The 18459-nt window shown below is 42.8% G+C and overlaps 1 protein-coding gene across 4 annotated transcripts in view; it reads left to right on the forward strand.

Annotated features, from left to right (window-relative positions):
- NMNAT2 (nicotinamide nucleotide adenylyltransferase 2) overlaps positions 1-18459 on the forward strand; it is a 68453-nt gene that overhangs the window by 32127 nt on the left and 17867 nt on the right. For all 4 annotated transcript variants that reach the window (XM_053391107.1, XM_053391109.1, XM_053391108.1 and 1 more), the window contains exons 4-8: positions 8386-8464; positions 12748-12874; positions 14584-14664; positions 15270-15314; positions 17958-18034. In XM_053391107.1, the coding sequence (XP_053247082.1) occupies positions 8386-8464; positions 12748-12874; positions 14584-14664; positions 15270-15314; positions 17958-18034 (409 nt within the window). The remainder of the gene's footprint in view (positions 1-8385; positions 8465-12747; positions 12875-14583; positions 14665-15269; positions 15315-17957; positions 18035-18459) is intronic.

Consider the following 18459-nt stretch of genomic DNA (forward strand, 5'->3'; position numbering starts at 1 on the left):
GGACCACTCCTCTTTTTTTTACTTTATCCGATGAAATAAATTCTTGGCCTAATTTTTTGTTACTCAGCAACTTCCTGTGTAACCTTGTCACATGTGTTTCTTGTAAACAAATCAAGTCCAATTGCTCTTTTTTCAACAAATGAAACACTCTCCTCCTTTTTTCCGGGCTGTTCAGTCCATTCACATTCCAGCTCAAGGCCTGCAGCGCCATCGTGTGGTTACTTTGGTACCCCCCAACTGCCCCCAGAGCTTGTTCCTCTTCTGTCGGTAATAATGTTGGTACGTTCACTGGGGAGTCCAGTCCAATCCAAAAGACAATGTTGATATGTCCAGCGTTCCCTTGCTTGGTGATATTCTCTCCCCTCTTTGCTCCGGTCCTCTGTCTGGTGATCCTCTGTTCAATGTTGTTGGCTCTTTTCCAATTCCCTTCTGTAAATCCTCTTCATGGTTATACAGGAACTTTGTTTTATCTTCTACTGATCTTATTTTTATTTTCCTTCCTTTAAAACTAAAGGACAGGCCTTGAGGGAATTCGTTCCTTCTCAACAAAGCGACCAGATCTCCAAAATTGAACCTCAGGTCCAAAAGATGTTTAGGGATATCTTTAAATATTTCCACTCTTGACTGATATATTACCAGAGTCTTCTCGTAGTGCCAACTCAATATTTTATCCCTCTCTTCTTTAGATCGGAGGGTGATCAGTCTCTTATTCTGTTCTTCTCCTTCTTACCTCCTCTTCCAAGTCTGAAGGCTCTCACAATTTTAAACTCCTCTTTTTTCAATTCCCGGTCCCAGTAAGTTGCAAATTCCTCCGTGAGATAGTCTACCAGAGAGTCTTTTTCTAGTTCAGGTATTGCTCGGATTCTCAAATTTGTCTGTTTTTCCTTGAGCTCAATCATAGAAAGCGTCAACTTATGGTCCTCCAGTTGCTTCTGCAAATCTGGAACCTCTGTTTCCAGTTGAGTTACCTTCGCTTCCACAGTAACAACCTTTTCCTTAACCTCCTCTGCAATCTGCCGGGTTGAATTGGACTCCTTAACCAATTTCTCAGTTGCTTCTGTATTGGAATTAACTTTTTGTCCCAAACTATTTATGCTTTGTGTATTTTGATCCAATTTTTTATTCATTTGTTCCAATGAATTATTAATTTTGCTCAGAGCAAGTGCCAAAGCTTCTTCCGAAATCATTCCTTTTGGTTTAGAATGCATCAATGCAGCTGCAGATGAGGCAGGAGGGCCAGATGTAGAGGCTCTTCGAAAAGACTTCCCAGACCTTGTTGTTTTTTCTTGAATTGAGGGATCTATTTTTTCTTTCCCATCTGCCATAACACACAAGCCCTCAAGGTCAAACACAGTCCCAGAGTCTTATCTTTAAATTTGGAAAATTCCACTCCTTGTAGCAATTTCAAAGTCCTCCTCTAGAGGGAAATAGTTATTGTTTCTCTTATGTTAGTCCAAAGTATCCTTTTTAAAAAAAATAAAATTACAGTTGCACCAATATATTTAGTATCTAATCTTGACTTTAGGTCAGAAGAAGGTAATTGTAACTTTTAAACCAGGAGAAAGTAATTGAAACAAAGTTTCACTCTAGTTTCACTATTTCACTGACAGTCAAATAAACAGTCTGTTCCCAGTCAATGCGGAGCTCCGAAATGCAGCGATTTTAATGGCTGCCGTTCCCAGGTTCCGAGTGATGGAAAGTTAACTTATCCCTCTCTTTTTGCAGGCAAATAAAATCCAAAAACTCCCCCCCTTTTCCCCTCTTCCAAGGGAGGCTTCGCTATTTTTGTACAGGAAATTTAGACGTTTGAAGTAGACTTTCAGGCTTTAGCTTAAGCCTATTTGCTTCCGACTATTTACAAAAAGAGGAAGGTGGACTTCCTGTTTTACACCTCCCCCCGTTCGTTGTCAGATTCAGCTTTTAATGCTCCAATTCTTCACTTTACTCACGGGTAATTACTTTTAAGTCCAATTATCCACAGGAAAAAGTCAGGGCTCTCCGGCAACGGCTGTGCGGCTTCTCTCCGCGAAAGTAGCAGTCAGTTCGCAGCACCGCGCCGCTCACTCCACTTCGCTCTGGAGGCCCCAAATGGGGTTCCCCGCGAGTAGGGGAGGCGCTCTTGGTGCCCTGCCGAATCCCACATTCCCAGGCTTTCTCCACCTGGGATTTCTAAAGGGTCCCCACCTTCGCCGCGGCGGGAGACCCAGTTCTCGCGGAGCAGGTTCCTCCGGTCAGAGGAACTCCGCCATTAGCTGATGGCGCTAACCCGGAAGTCCCCATTTGTCATTTGTATTATTGTTGTATTTGTATATTCCTTTCTCAGCTGCTTTGAGCTCTTTAGGAAAAGGGATATAAAGGTTTTCAGTAAAATAACACCTTAAAGAACAGCTAGAACTACAGTAACTCTTTAGCAGGCAGTTTTCTCATTAATAGATTTACCCAGAGAGTAAATCTTTGTGTAACAGATGATCTCAATTCATCATTCTGCAAGCATTTTCTGGCAGGCAAATCAAAAACTTTTGGCTTTAGGTGAGACTTGGGATGGCCAGAGCAAGAGATCACAGATTTATAAGGATCAAATAGAATATGAAGATATACATTCAGATCCATGTTCCTACATGAAGGCCAGCAAGGGAGACAAAGCACCTGTAGCTGTTGGCAAAGACTTATTAGCTTGTATGGAAAACACAATTGCCACTCATTTTTTTATTTTCTTGCTTAAAAACATACACACAAAAGTAAAAATTAACATAAAAGATAAAATAATAACAGAAGAAGAAACAAAAACATATATACAAATTCCCCCTGTGGCTTCCCTCCCCCAGAGATCAACATTCTTTATTTTTTACAGTCTTTTTAATATTGCATCTTTCATATCTTACCCCTGATATTCCTAAAATATTAAGCCTATCTATTTCAGCTTTACATACTTAATCTATGCATATTAGCATGTTATCTTTAGACCAGTGTTTTTTCATATAGTCTTCAAAACATTGCCATTCACTCCTTAGTTTCTGATTTGTCTGGTGTCTTATGGCAGCTGTTAACTTTGCCAGTTCTATATCATCACATAATATAACCAATCTTCTTTTGTGGGATAGTACCTCCTTTCCAATTTTTTGCCAGTACAGTGGAACCTGAGTTTAATGCAGGTGGTCTGCAGCACGTCTGTAGATTTGTGGCTGAAGGGAGATAGCACATTCACTGTATTTAATTTTTATGTTGATATTTTAATTGCATTTTTAGTGCTTTTATTTATTTTATTTTATTCTATATTTTTAGTGCTTTTATTTATTTAATTTAATTTTATTCTAAATTCTATATAATTCAAGTTGTGATGCAATAAAATACAATATATAAAAAGAGGGGGGAATACAATTAAGAATCATACAACATCTGGCACAGCACACGACAATTGCGCAGCAGGCAGAAAAACCATTAAGTGGTCCATCGAGACCCCCAAAGATTCTCAAGTGGTTTGTGGTGAAATGCTTTTGGGAACCACTCTCCTCTAAGCTCTCCAGGAACTGGAGAAGCCCATCTAGTAAAGGTCAGTTCAGATTAAGCCCACTAAATGTTGAGCCACTAGCTCCGTGGTGGGCAAGCTATGGCCTTGTAAATGCTGCTGGATTCAAACTCCCAGAAGCTCTGGCAAGCGTGGCCAGTGCTGAGGGAGGACAAGATTCGCAGTCTTGCAACTTCCAGGCAGGTTTTTCATCCCTGCACTATCTAAGCCAGTAAGGACCAAATTTCCCTGGGGTAGTCCAGTTCCTTCAGGAGCATTTACAGATAATTAAGTGCTTTCTTTATACAGTGGTACCTTGGGTTAAGAACTTAATTTGTTCCGGAGGTCCGTTCTACTTTAGCTAATGGGGCCTCCCGCTGCCACCGCACCGATACTACACGATTTCTGTTCTCATCCTGAAGCAACGTTCTTAACCCGAGGTACTATTTCTGGGTTAGCGGAGTCTGTAACCTGAAGCGTTTGTAACCCGAGGTACCACTGTATCTCACTCTTCTTTAATTTTACATTGTTAAGACAATCTAGTGCTGCATTTCCCACCTCGTGGCTCATCCAGTGCTCCTCACCACCATGACTGTTAAGTTGTGGGCGAACATATCAGACGACACAGCGATTCTTCAAACAGCTCTTGTTTATTCCGAGGCCAGAACAGAACAGAACTGAAGAGCTCAGTCAGCCTGCTTATATAGAGCTCCAGAACAGCGTAACTGTTGCAACTTTCTAAAACTATCCAATCACTGAACGTCACTTTCGATCCTTCATTTCATAACTATCTACAATATCCCCCTGCTGGCCCAGGGTGAGAACTTCAGTACATAACAATGACCTGCTCGGTGCTTTGCATCCCCATCTCCTATGTTGCCGTTGTTGGTAGGTAGCAAAGCTAGGACATCTATTGAGTCCTTGGCAGTCTGTGATCTATGACTGGTCAGTAGCAGAGTTTGGCTTGTTTAGTTGCAATTTCTGCAAACCTAACCCAGTTGCTTTATTATGCAGTAATGAAAGTGCCCCAGTACCTCACCTGGGGTGAGTTAACCTGGGCTATCCTCTTTTCCAGCCCTTCTGTTACCTTGAGATAGCCTACTCTGCATGAATGAATCCTTACAGTATTATTAGTGAGAGTGTCTTAATTAGCAAGTTCACAACTCTGAAAACCTCAGGTGGAGAGTATAAGAAAAGAGAGTTCAGCTGCTAAGAAAATGTTTGAGAAACAGCACAGTTTAGTAGCTCATTGAGTTTTCAAATAAGACCTTTATGCTGCTGGCTCAGCCTATGAGATTTTGATGCCTCCTTCCTTCCTTTCCAATCTGAGCTGGATGTAGAGGAGCTTAGGAATTTTGGCATTCTTTTGCAATGTGCTCCCACATCCTGAAAAAGCCCAGGCCCTGAGATATGTCAGTGAGGAAACATCCTGGGTTTCAGGTAGAGTGGGGCTGGAACTGGCGTTTTGCCACCTTAGGGGGCTGCTGCAACTGCCTTTTAGGGTCAAGCTAAATGAGATGCTTGTGCCCATATGTTTTCCACTGTGGGACAAACAGCAGGTTTGGGGGTAGGATTGAGTTTCATGGGGATACCATAACTGTGAAAGGAGGGGGAGAAGCAATTACAGGAGATGAGTAAATGTACTTTGAGAGGCACAGGGAAATATAAAATAAAAGGCGACCCTCCAGGGGCCAATGAACCTTTACCACCCTGAACATTTAGTGACATCCGCATACTTGGCCAACCCACTGTTTGCTCCTAATTCCAGGTCTTATAAGAACAAGTTAAGCAGCACACGTCTCAGTGCTTCTCCTTGGGGGAAGCCCCTTCTTACACCCCTCCAGTGGGAGAACTGACCATTCTCCTATTCTCACCTCCTTGCTTTAGCCAGTTACTGACCCATAAGAGGATTTGTCTGTCCGCTTATCCCATGACTGCTATGCCTAGCCTTTGGTGTGGCATTTATGGATAGATTTCGGAAAGATGTGAGTGTAGTGCCATATAAAAAGAGGATGCAAAATAGAATATTGACATTTTGGTTTCCATCTAAGATAGTGGGCATCAGCACTTTTTTTTGGTCATGAATTCTGTAAGTCAGTCTTGATTGAGTGAAGTCATTGGCATTGTTGATGCAAGTGAATTTCATTGGGTGATCCTGGGTCCTATCAGAGAGAAATCCAAATCATAATCTCTCTTAAATCATTCAGTTGCATAAACTTTTGCCATGTCCCACTTTGCAGTTCCCCCACCCCAGACTATAAATCCCCACCTGCTTTAGCCTTTTCTTCTATGGCAAATACCCCAGTGCCATCCCTTTTGTTACCTTTTACAGGTGCAACCCAACATAGTCAGCCAGGAAGACATCATGTCCCTCCTGTCATTCCCTCTCCATTCTTCTCTTTTGCCTCTGAGTTCAGTTGGCTCCTCCCAGAGGTGGGAACATGTAGCATCTCTCTGGTAGTCTGGTTTGCTCCAAGGGCTTCCAGTCGCTGAACCCAGTTTTAGAGTATTCTTTGTGCCTTGCTATTTCATTCTGTAAGAAGCTGGCTTTGGTTGACAGATATTACTCTTGTCAAGTAGCCTGGTAGCAGAACAGTCCTGTGCAGAGTCCTTCTGTGTTCCAGCTTGCTCATCCACTTAGGAGTTGCCTTTCTGGAATGCAGTGCACCCACAGGAAGCATTTTATTTGCACCATTGGCTAATGAGCCTGGCCTGGTGATGGGCAGAACTGCAGTTACAAGCCCCAAGTCATCTGCCCTTATTCATCTCTGAGCTGCAATTAGCTGAATGGGACACTTGCACAAAAGGGTTATATGTAATTAATGATATTAATTGCTGGGAATCCAGTAGTCCTTTTTTTGCTGCAATTAATTATTTTTAAGCCTGCATTTTGTTTTCATTAAGAACATTCTCAATATTTTGCAGATAACTCATTTTTCATGAATTTAAAAATCATGAGATAAATTGATACCGTTCGTGTTGCATTTTTTATTTTTACAGGATTTGACCACTGAAAGTCCTTTTTCTGTTAGAGGGAGAGAAAAGAAGGATAGATCCACATAAATATACACTAGTAAACATTAATATATTGTTGCACGCCATCCCAATCTCTGCGCGGTCCAAGCTTCCACAGTCCCCAGGGTTCGTGTTTCCTTTTGGAAAATGTGGCACAGCAGGGATTGTGGTGTCTTTATGATACATGATTTATTTACACACATATATACAACCCGAGCCTACGATGGAGGGGTTCCTAGCATCAACACTCCAAGAGGGTCTTGCTTCTTCCATAGGCTACACCTGGGATCTAAGCTGAGAACCAAGCTGAGAGTGCTCTGCCTGCTGCTTTGCATCTTCCGGTCACATAACTCTTTCTCTCTAGTTCGCATCACAGCAACTCTAACTCTAATCTCTCTAATCTCTGGCTTTATCTGTTGAGGGAGGGAGCTGCCCCATCCATTTGCCATCTCAGGAGGAGTCCCTTGATCCTTTGTTCTTCTTAATGGCCCATCACCTCACCAGGAAGGTAAAGGTAAAGGGACCCCTGACCATTAGGTTCAGTCGTGGCCGACTCTGGGGTTGTGGCGCTCATCTCGCTTTATTGGCCGAGGGAGCTGGCGTACAGCTTCCAGGTCATGTGGCCAGCATGACTAAGCCGCTTCTGGCGAACCAGAGCAGCACACGGAAATGCCGTTTACCTTCCCGCCAGAGCGGTACCTATTTATCTACTTGCACTTTGACGTGCTTTCAAACTGCTAGGTTGGCAGGAGCAGGGACTGAGCAACAGGAGCTCACCCCGTCGTGGGGATTCGAACCACCGACCTTCTAATCGGCAAGCCCAAGAGGCTCAGTGGTTTAGACCACAGCACTACCCATGTCTCCGTACCAGGAAGTTAGCCTGGCTTAAATAGCTTTTAACACTTGCCTTAATTAAAGGGTTAGAAGTGTTTAGCACACAGCTTAATAAACATGGGTCTGTCTTAATTCACGTTGGCATAATAAACACAGTTCTGGCATCCAGTCTAACATCTACTGGAACCAGGAATTTAAGGAAGTTTGGCACCCACAAACTCATACAATATAAAAATGAACCCCTCGTTTGAGCAAGTTGGAAATGCACATGATTTAATTACATTCATATAATTATTTCAGTGAAAAGAGAAAGAGAAAAGGTTCCTATAGCAGGAGAGATCAGCCTTCCCTAAACTGGTGACCTCCAGATATTTTGGCCCCGATGATCATTGGCTGTGCTGTCTGAGACGGATGGGAATTGTATTTTAAAGGATGGGATTAAAGGCTAATCACCCTGAACCTGGAAGGGTTGAATGCTGCATGTCTAAGTAACTGGGAAATATATATATTTCACAAAAGTGAAAGTTAAGGAATTTGAAAGCCAGGGCAATAAAGCCCAAATCAAAGGCATAGATTCCTTCTAAGACTCCTGGGACTGTCACCCTCTGATTAATTACCGTACTTCACGGGAGTAGAGATGACACCTGAAATTTATGCTGTATAATCAGCAATAAATTGGAGAGTAGAGACAACAATACAGCTGATTGATATATCCCTGTCTCCCCTGATAAGGTTTTTAAAATTAGTACTGCTGTGTGTGCATCAGATGAATACGAAGCATTTTAACCACTGTGGAGCCTTGCAGAAGTGGCCAGGCATTTCAGAAACTCCCGAAGCTGCCCGAGTGTGGACCTGATCAGTAATCTGGGTGGAAGACCAGCGGAAATCTCTCGGTCCAACTATAATAAATGAATATTTGCAAACGGACAAGCAGTTTATGTATTTGCACTGTGGTATATTAAATTAAAATAACCAATTATCATGATTCGTGATTGTCAAGGCAGACTTTCTTTTCCTTTTCTTCACTGTAGGGTGGACCCCTGGGAATGTTATCAGGATACTTGGCAGACCACCTGCAGTGTGCTGGAACATCACCGGGATCTGATGAAAGTGAGTTGATTGCTAAGAAAGATAGTGGAGGCTGGGGGAACCCGGGCAGGTAGCTGAAGAGGTGAGGGGATGTGTTTTAAATATAGACTTAGGTATGGTTGCTTCGCTTTCCATTTTTACTTTAATCACAAATTATTAGTACGTTGAGGTGTTTTGTGTCTGATGTACATATCCAATTTAATTTCACTGCTGCTACTGCTGCAAGTTGAATGGATTCCTAGGCAATGTTACATAACTCTGCATAAACACAGAATGTTTCATTAGAAATAAGAGTTCAGTATCCAGAAAACTTTAGCTTTCTTGTAAAAGAAAGAACTAAAGAGAAAGAAGGAAAGTTTGTAGCCCTTGGGCTTGAAAGCACTTGGGAATGCCTGGTGAAATTGTAGTATATTCAGTACTGGCCAAACAAACAAGCTCCGAAACCTTAGTACTTTGCTATATGTATTCCCTATAAGCATTCAGCTGGCATAAATGCAGCTATATTGTATTGCAATGGTGGCAGTGAAGCCTCTGATCCTGAGTGGTTGAACCAGCAGAGTTCCACACGTTCAGTTTGGAAAGCAGTTTTAGTAAGTGAAGCAACAGTTGCCCGTGTGGCTGGGATTAAGATGTTTACACAAAGGAGTTCTCAGTACTGGGAAGAAATGCCCAGGCACGCTGAAGTACAGGGAACCCAGAGGTAAGGAAGCTGTACAGATGGTGAAGAGTAGAAAATGAAGTGACAAAAAAGAGCCCGGAGGAAGGGTAGCTGGTAGCTAAAGGGCACACACATTTTTTGCTAGACTGCTCTTACTGTCACTCGCAAAATGTCAGTGCTTAGGATTTTATTATTTGGCATGCACTAGCAAAGTTGTGAGAGGCAGTTCCCAAAATTACCTTGTTCCAGCCAAATTGGGACACTTTGTAGGAACGCTTCATTACTGGGGGAAACCCAGCTCATATTAACAGTTTGGACGTAATGCCAATCCAATCCATGACTAGCACAAACCAGCCAGTGAACAGGTTCCCAGACTGCAGATTGTGACTGGCTTCGTTCAGCACCCTCCCCCGTACTGCTGCTGCCGTGCTACCCGGGGCTGCACCACGGTTTGGCTTCGTATTATGTCCGTACCTCGCACAGGAGGTGTCTCCCAACAGCTCTCAGCACCATTACCAAATTACAACTGCATGACTGGTATGGTGGTATGATACTCCTCCTTAAAATACCCATGCCAACCTCCCAATGCCATTTCACATGTTTCCAACCATTCATTAATGACAAAGACTCTGCTCCAGTGTGCTGCTTTAGCTCTTAGAATTCATGCTCAAGAAAATAATTCTAAACACCTTTATTCTGTTCATCGATCTAGTCCTGGCAAGGAAGTGGGGGAACGGGAGCAGGTAGCCAAGAGTGCCAAGCCTAATGGCACTGGGGAATGCGTCAGAGAGGGAGAGGCACCAAATCCAATGCTTCACCTGCCAGGAATCATTTATAAGGGTACTTTGGGCCATTTTCAAAATGGTCATCTGCTGCACTTGCAGCCTGCGCACCCATATATAAACAAATGCATTTGCTGTGTAATCTTTGAGCACTTATAGATTGAGCACTGCACTGGGAGAAGGCAGTCTAGCGGCAAAAGGATTTGTTGTATTCAGATCACAGGTGAAATTTCCAAAAGCCAATTTCAAGTTAGCATTTTGCCCCAAATTGTTGACTTTTTAAAATTGACTTCCTTTCCTTCTTATCCTGTCCTTTAATAGAAGAACAGCAGCTAGATGGATGTCCCAAACAGAGCAAGCCCTATACATTTACCAGGAAATGTATGAAAAGGCTCCCACAGCCAATGAGTGCAGCCGAGTAACACCCATGAATCCTTATGGAAGAGCTTTGTCTAATCAGTGCCAGATTTACGTATAAGCTAAACAAGCGATAGCTTAGGGTCCCACCCTCTTGGGGGACCAAATAAAAAATAAAAAAATTAAGGAAAAAAACCTGGATGTACATTTCCAAAATATAAGATAAAAAACAAATAAAATAAAACCTAATTAAGCAACAGTGTTTTGTGTTGTGTAGGCTCCTATGATGTAAGTAATGTTATTAATATACTTCTTCGTAATTGTATTTCACTATTAATATACTACTTCTTAATTGTATTTCAGTACAACAATTACTTTGATAAAATACATATTTTGTTATGTGCAAATGGCTTAAGATACCTATTAGGTCCATCAATTACCATATAGCATATATTCAACACAAAAAACAGCGACAATTTATTGTTGACAAAGGACAGCTGGACATATCAAGGGCCCCATTACCTTCAGTAGCTTAGGCCCTCATCAAACCTAAATCTGTCCCTGTGTCTAATATATCAGCTTCCTCTTCCTTAATGTCAAAGGACATAATCTGTGGACTGGGCCAACCTAAGGCATTTTGCCACCCAACTGCCCGCTGCTCCCCCAATTCCACATACAGAAGTCAGGCAGGCTTACAGTTGAATCTTACTTCATTACTGGCAAGGAGAAAGCATCCCCCCCCCCCACGCCTGTGAGCAACAGTCTAGCTTAGGGGGCACAGGAGAGGCTGTGCCTGGGGGACATAGCTCTGTCTTTCAGCACCTCACCTCACCCCCAACACCCCCCATCTGCTGCCTGAGATGACCTCCTCACTCTGCCTAATGGTTGCCTAATCAGTCTTCTGTTCGGAGAGCTGTGGTTTAGTCCTTAGATTCGGTCACACTGCAGTCGTGATTCATGCTCACTCTGCGTGGTGCTCGGGTGCCATGCTGATCTTTGCATATTGTTTCTGTGTGAAGTTTTTACATTGTGTGACAGGTTTTTCAACACCACTGATGTTGGCAATTCATTTCTAAAGCAGTAGATTCACCTACCATTTTATATGCAGAATGCATTGTATCTTCTGTTTCTTCAACTACAAAAAGAAGGAAAGAAAGAATTGAGTGCCCTCTGGTGGCCAAAAGAAAGACTGCTTACTTCAGAATGCATTTTTTAAAAAATTCATTTGGTTTAAGGATTTATTTATTAATTATTTTTTTACAGAGTAGCTGTGCTGACTTCAGTCATGAGGGATCAAGACTCCTTCCTTCCCCCTTTTCCCTAGAATCTTCAGGGTCCATCAATGGGTCATAAATTTAACAAGCAAGATTGCATACTTGAGATCTCCCAGCAGTGAAGGCTTAACTAATCTGTGTTAAGTGGTCTTGAATGTGGACTCTTGCTTAAGAAATGCCTTGATGTATCAAATCAACATCCATTTTGTTCAATGCTCTTTTTAAGAATACCAGAACTATGTTAATTGTGCTTTACCACGCCTGCCTTGGAGAGGATGTCAAAATCTCGGTACTTTGATCCATCTCTGGTGGGAATGACCGAAAGCACATTTTGGTGGGAGCTCTAGTTGAGATTCCTGCTTTGCAGGGGTTGGACTAGATGGCCCTTCATGGTTCCTTCCAACTCTACAATTCTATGAGTCTATCATTGTATGAAGGATAGGAGGGTTTTGCAGGCACGTTGGATATTTGGATAGTGATGGAGTGAGGGTTCTAAGTTGAGGTGCTTGGATATGCAAGCACCCCTGCAAGGAGAATTGAAGGAGGCACAGGCCACCTCCAGCAGATCTCCCACCCTGACTTCTGCTTATGGTTCCACCCCTTGGCAGTCTCTCTTCATCAAGCCTGGGCTGGGCTGCCTGCCTGCCTTTTGCAACCTGAGATTATGGGTCACTGCTGCTGCTGCCAGTGGTATGATCTTAGGCTGGAAATCCTGCAGCTCCAAAAAAAGACTGGTGCAGAACAAAAAAGCAACCCAGTGCTGAAGACCCTCTTGCCACAAAGATCAATCAAATATCTTGATTGATGAGCTACTGTTTGCTGCCGCTATCCACCTCCCCAGCAGATGCTTTCAGGCATGCAACAAGATTACCTATTGAAGTCAGTGGTGATCTAGAGGTCTCCACTGGTTTTATTAGACAGGTCAGAGTCTTGTGAACATTTTTCTTTCTCAAGAACTTGCAAGAGCCCTGAAACTGAAGAAAATGTTTTCAACGACTCAGATTCTTTTGAGCCAGACATGAGGCTGTTCCTCCACCCCTGCCTTTGGGTGGCCAAGGAGGGTGGAGTTGGGCGGATGAAGGTCATGGGCAGGGACTTGTCAGAAGAGCACTGGCATATTTTGCAGGTCAGAGAAAATAACTTGGTGAGTACAGTCACATAGACATCCCTAAGATTGCCGACGTATAAGAAATGAATGCATAAATACCAACTGACACTCACCATTCCTTCTAGCGAGTGACTGGTTGCATCCTCTCCAACGTGAACACACCTTCCTTGACCCCAGTGATTGGGCAGCCTCAGAACGAGTCCCCACAGCCTATCTATCAGAACAGCAACCTCTCGAACAAGCCCACCGCAGGTAGGTTCCAGCAGAAGGCAGCCAAGTTCTCTGAAGGTGCTCCAATTTCTGGGGGAACCAGCAAGGCAAATGGGAAACTGCTCAGACGAATGCCTAGAAAGCTCTTGGATCTGTGCTCTTTAGGCACGGGACAAGTAAGTGTGGACGAGCTCTCTTGGGTCGCCTGCAGTTGCTCAATACTAGTTGCATGCAGCTTTGAATCAGGGTCTAAAATTAGATTATTAATTCAAATGATGTCTATACAAAATAAACGAAGGCTACAATGCTACACACACTTTACTGAGAAGTTAATCCTGTTGAATTTAGGACTTACCTATGAGTAAACATGCATAGGATAAGACTCTACATTGCTTGCAAATGTATGTAGAAAAGTCCCAGCATATTTTTTTACTGAAAGAGGAGGCATGGGAGATTGGGGTTTTGAGTAAATGAGCAACAAGCTGGAGGGATGCTTAGCTATTTCCCACCAGCCATTTCTCTGCTCCCCAGCTGCTTTCCACCCTCCAGAGTTCCAAATGCAAAATGGTCCATGCAGGCTTGTAGCTGGGATCCCAGGAACTTCGGAATTTCTGAGAGCAATTTTGTTCAGGAAAGGGACTGGTGGAGAAAGGGGCATGAAAATGTGTCCTTTCAATGGCTGGGCCCCAGAGAAGAGGCACACTTGAATGAGAAAACAATTTATTGCGTGCTCAGGTCGGATGCAAGTAGCACAAACCATACAAATACATGAGAAAGCAAACAATTATAACTTCATAAACCCACAGAAAGATTCAGAACATCCAGTCATAGCATTCTATCTCATAGCACGCATGATAAGGCACTTTGTATATTTCACCCCAACTCTGGGCATGCGCCCTGTGATCAGGCAGTCTTCTGCATACTTCCTACATGACCAATACGTTGCCCATATCTCAATCCATGTCTGACATTCCCTTCTTGTAAATGGGCATTTCCCATCAATAAGTTAATTGCCATTGTTTATGCTTCTCATTTTGCCTCAAGAGCTAGATATTTGTTTGCTCAGCCAGCTCATCCTGTAGCCGAAACCACATCATTAGCCTGTCATTTTCTGCTGTCTCTACAATTCAAGCCAAGAGGGCAATTCTCAATTAAATGTATTTTGTTTTATTTTATTTTATTTTCAATATAGATCTTTTCTTCAGCTACATATACACATACAGCCATTCCTCAGCTTATGAAGGTTGTTCTTCATTCTTCATTTAAAAAAGAAAAACACTTACTAGGTTTTAGTTCTATATATTTTTATGTGAAGTATGTAGTTTGTTCATCAGCCTGGAATCCAGTGTGGAATTTATGTAGAAGTAACTTCTGCTTAAATCAATGTAACTTGCTTTCAAGGAGAGGACTGGGTTGTAAAGCAGCAACATTGCATATCTGCAGTTACTCATGCTTAAACCTCATTCTGCTCTTTTTTACTCTAATGTAATAAGCATTTTTCACTCTGTGATACAGTGCAAGGAAAGAAATGTGGTGATGAAAATAAACTAAGTTTGGCTAAAACCCTCATAGGTAAACAGTGATTTCAAAGGTTTGAAAATGTGCAAAAAACTGGTTGTTTCGAAAGGTGATAAAGCCGTTGAATTGAGGCAAATATTGTTTCCTTTTGAATCACAAGTCTGCTGTCGCCCTGTATTAGCTGCTGAGCTCTCTCTCTCTTTCTGTCTGATTTCCCTCCTTGCCTTTTTCAGCAAAGTTTTTGGGGAAGGTGGGAGAAAGCCTGAGCAGGATTTGCTGTGTTCGTCCACCGATGGAGCGTTTCACCTTTGTGGGTATGTTCCAGAAATGCAACTGATTACAGTTGTGACCTGTTGTTGAGAAATATATTATTCTTGCCTGGTTCTCATTTCACCCAGCCCTGTTCTTCATCCTGCCCCCCCCATCAACATAGCCGTGAGCGGGTTTGCACCAAAGTGCAGCAGATGACAAGAGCCTTTTGTGGTAACGGCAGTGCCTGTCACAGCACATTCCTGATTTTAGACTAGAGATCTTTCCTGGAAGTCATACAACCTGTCCTGGTGCTTGAGCATCTGGTTGAACATCTACACACTGGTTGAAATTTTGCTCAAGATAGATGAAATTCCCATTATTTGCTTCAAAACATTCAAACAAATCAGAATAGTTACTCTAAACAACCTTGCTTTAATTAAGGTTGTTCTAAACAAACTTGCTTGAGTTGAGATTCCTGCATTGCAGGAGGTTGGACTAGATGACCCTCGGGTCCCTTCCAGCTCTGTGGGTCTATGATTCTAATCAGTGTTCTGAATTCATGGACAGAATCTCTCTTTCCAGCAGGGGCCTCCCTTCTTGCTGGTCTTCTGTGAAATCTTCACCCTGACACATATTTTTTTCTTTTCTTTTGTTTGTGTTTCTCTAGATGAAAATGCAAATTTGGGAACAGTGATGAGATATGAAGAGATTGGTAAGTAAACATTATCCATGGGCCAAAATGGGTACCATTTCCCCAGCAGGGTTTCACACAGGCAAACCAAGTGATGGAGATACTCAAGGCTCAAACTGCTTGTGATTTGAGAATAAGAATGGGGGATAAATTTCTTCTGTTCCCACTTGAATGTGGGCTTTTCTAATTTCCACTTATCCTTCAAATTCCACAGTTCTCTCATTGTTTCAGTGCAGTTCTTTATTTAAATAATGTGTACAAAATGCCCATATCTGTAGAAATAATGTTAAAAAAATGCACATATTAATGGAAATGATATACAAAAAATGCATCAGGCATGGTTCACCTAAGGAACCCCCCCCCCCAGTGTAAGCCCTGCACAAGGGCTTCTGCTTGTGAACTGGGACTCGGAAGGGGGCTTGGAAGAACCCCTAGAGAAGTGCCTGGGGGAGAAGAGGCGGGTCTTCTTCCTCCTGGCAAGCTGATAGGCTCTCACCATCAGAACATCGATTAGCACAGCGTTGAATTCCACCCATTATATTGGGGGAAATAAGAAAGGGCCCTCCTTGAACAGCATGTTCTTCAACTCAGTCAAATTGTGCGAAAGCTCTTAATACCAAATTAACTGTGTACAGCTGAACTTATACATTAGATAAAATTATTATTATTATTTATTAAATTTTTATATCACCCATCATCTGAAGATCAGAGGGCAGTTTACAATGTAAAAACACAAAAATACACACCATAATAACAAACAAAAACAACACCCCCACACCCCCCACTGTTTAAAAGGCCATAGATTATTTAATTAACTAAAGGCCTGAGAGAAGCAGAATGTTTTTGCCTGACACTGAAAGATATGTCACCAAGGGACCAGGTGAGCCTCCTTGGAGCAGCCAAATGCGTGAGAAAATTCACATCAGATTAGACAGCACAGGAACACCAAGCGCAACAGACAAGTGGTGCTGGGTGTAATTCTGCAAGCCGACCCTGCCATTAGTGAGGCTGAGGCAGCTACCTCAGATGGTTTATGGTGATACAGGGTGCAGTAACAGTACTAGCCATCCACCTTTCCCCCTGAGTCCCCTAAGATAGACGGCTGTCCTGTTGTCAGTCTTGAAGTCTGATTCAACTGCTGCTCTAGTCAGATAGTCAGATTCTGTCTATAGAACTGGAGGTGGAATCTTGTCCCTCAGGCATCAAAATGTCTTGGGCTGGCCACCTGCTGCTGATGGTCTGCACAATGTGCATTGACAATCCCAGATTAATTTCATGAATTACTGAAAATAAATGTGCATTCCCCTACGTTTTGAACAAATACTGGAGAATGCTGGTAATTGCATTAAAATGACTGACAACATTCATGGGTATAGCTCTTGAGTTTTGAACTGTTCACAGAATTTGGCATTGATTCCTAATAGCTACAGGTTGCCATAGAAAATCCCACAGAGATATAATTTGGAAGACCCAGAGTGACAGGAGTCTTAAGTCTTATTGTTTTGCTCTGGTGGCTAAATTGGCAACGTGGAGGGAGAAATTTCCGTTCTCATCAAGCCCTGGAAGAGCAAGGGTTGCATTTGCTTTAAATTCCAAAGATTGTTTTTCCACGATCGTGCAGTTCAGGGCCTGGGAACAGATATAATCAGAATCATGCTGATTTAGTCAAAGAAGCGAAAACTCATGATTAAGTACTAGATACTTGGTGCAAAAATAAAACGAACTCGGATGTGGCTTGCATTATAGGACATTCCCACAGGAGTCCCTGGTTAAGTAGTGACTAATTTTGATTCTTCATTATTTTCAGAGAATGGATATGGTAGTTTCAATAACTCATGATCTCAAAGCACTTTGTAAACAGTTATCCTTTAGTTTTAAATAATTTTAGTATACAATTATACAAAATGGATACTGCAGTTTTTAACAGCATAGCATGCTACACAAAAGAACTCTTGCATGTTTTATCAATTTGAAGCTGTAGGGAACGTTTCAGGAAATACAGTGGTGCCTCGCAAGACAAAATTAATTCGTTCCGTGAGTCTTTTCGTCTTGCGCGGTTTTTCGTCTTGCGAAGCACGGTCCGTCGCAACTGCACCTCTTCAAGCGGCTTTAAGAAAAAAGGAAACAAACTTGCAAGACGTTTTTGTCTTGCGAAGCAAGCCCATAGGGAAAATCGTCTTGCGAAGCAACTCAAAAAACGAAAAACCCTTTCGTCTTGCGCGTTTTTCGTCTTGCGAGGCATTCGTCTTGCGAGGTACCACTGTATGTTTCTCTCTTGAGCTGAGGCGAACTTTCAGTAGGAATACTTCTTTTGTTCCATAAATGGGCCTGGAAGTAATTTCTGTCCAAGCAAAAGACATCCTTCCTGAAGTGGGCAATATGCCCAACCGGCTTTGCCAAACACTTGCTCCCTGCATCACTCCAGAAGTAGTTCACAAAATGGTCCAAGAGACAGATATGGCAACACTGTGTTCATACAAGACATTTTTACATGTGTGCATGAGTAGTAGATAACTTGCAAGCAGTAGCCCACTTCTGAAAACAGAATCCAAGCCACAGCTTTGTGTCGAAGCTTCTTTTTTGCTCCCTTCTTCAGGCCCCTCTCTCTCCCTTTCCAGGCCTTTGAGTCTGTGTATCTGAATATCTGTGTACCTTTTTCTCCAGAGCTCCGAATCTTGCTGCTGTGTGGAAGTGACTTGCTGGAGTCCTTCTGCATTCCAGGCCTATGGAATGAAGCTGACGTGAGTTGTTACTGGAACATGGGTGAAGCTGTGCTCTGTTGTTATTGTGGGGTTTTCTCCCCGCTGCCTGCCTCCTGATCATTCACTCGCTCCATTTTCACACCTACCAGTGGCCATTCATTCATCATAAGGTTCTCACCAAGGATTCTTGCTTTTAGTTTCTTAGGCGGTGGGAAATCACAGACCATCTGTTTGCTTCTACCTTTCACTCCAGTGTGCATGGCATCTCCACAGCTAGCTCCAACAAAGGCAGAGGGGCTGAATGCGGGGGGGGGGGGGGACGACGAATGCAAGGGGGGTACTCCTCTTGGACAGCTTGTCTTGCAAACCAGGGTGCCGCTTCAAATCTCACTGGAGTTGTGCAGATGCACAGCAAGGTCATGAATCTCATTAAATGGCAAGCACACAGCACCTGCTGCCTCATA

The sequence above is a fragment of the Podarcis raffonei genome, chromosome 6 (assembly GCF_027172205.1).
Source record: "Podarcis raffonei isolate rPodRaf1 chromosome 6, rPodRaf1.pri, whole genome shotgun sequence".
In the NCBI taxonomy this organism is placed as follows: Eukaryota; Metazoa; Chordata; class Lepidosauria; order Squamata; family Lacertidae; genus Podarcis; species Podarcis raffonei.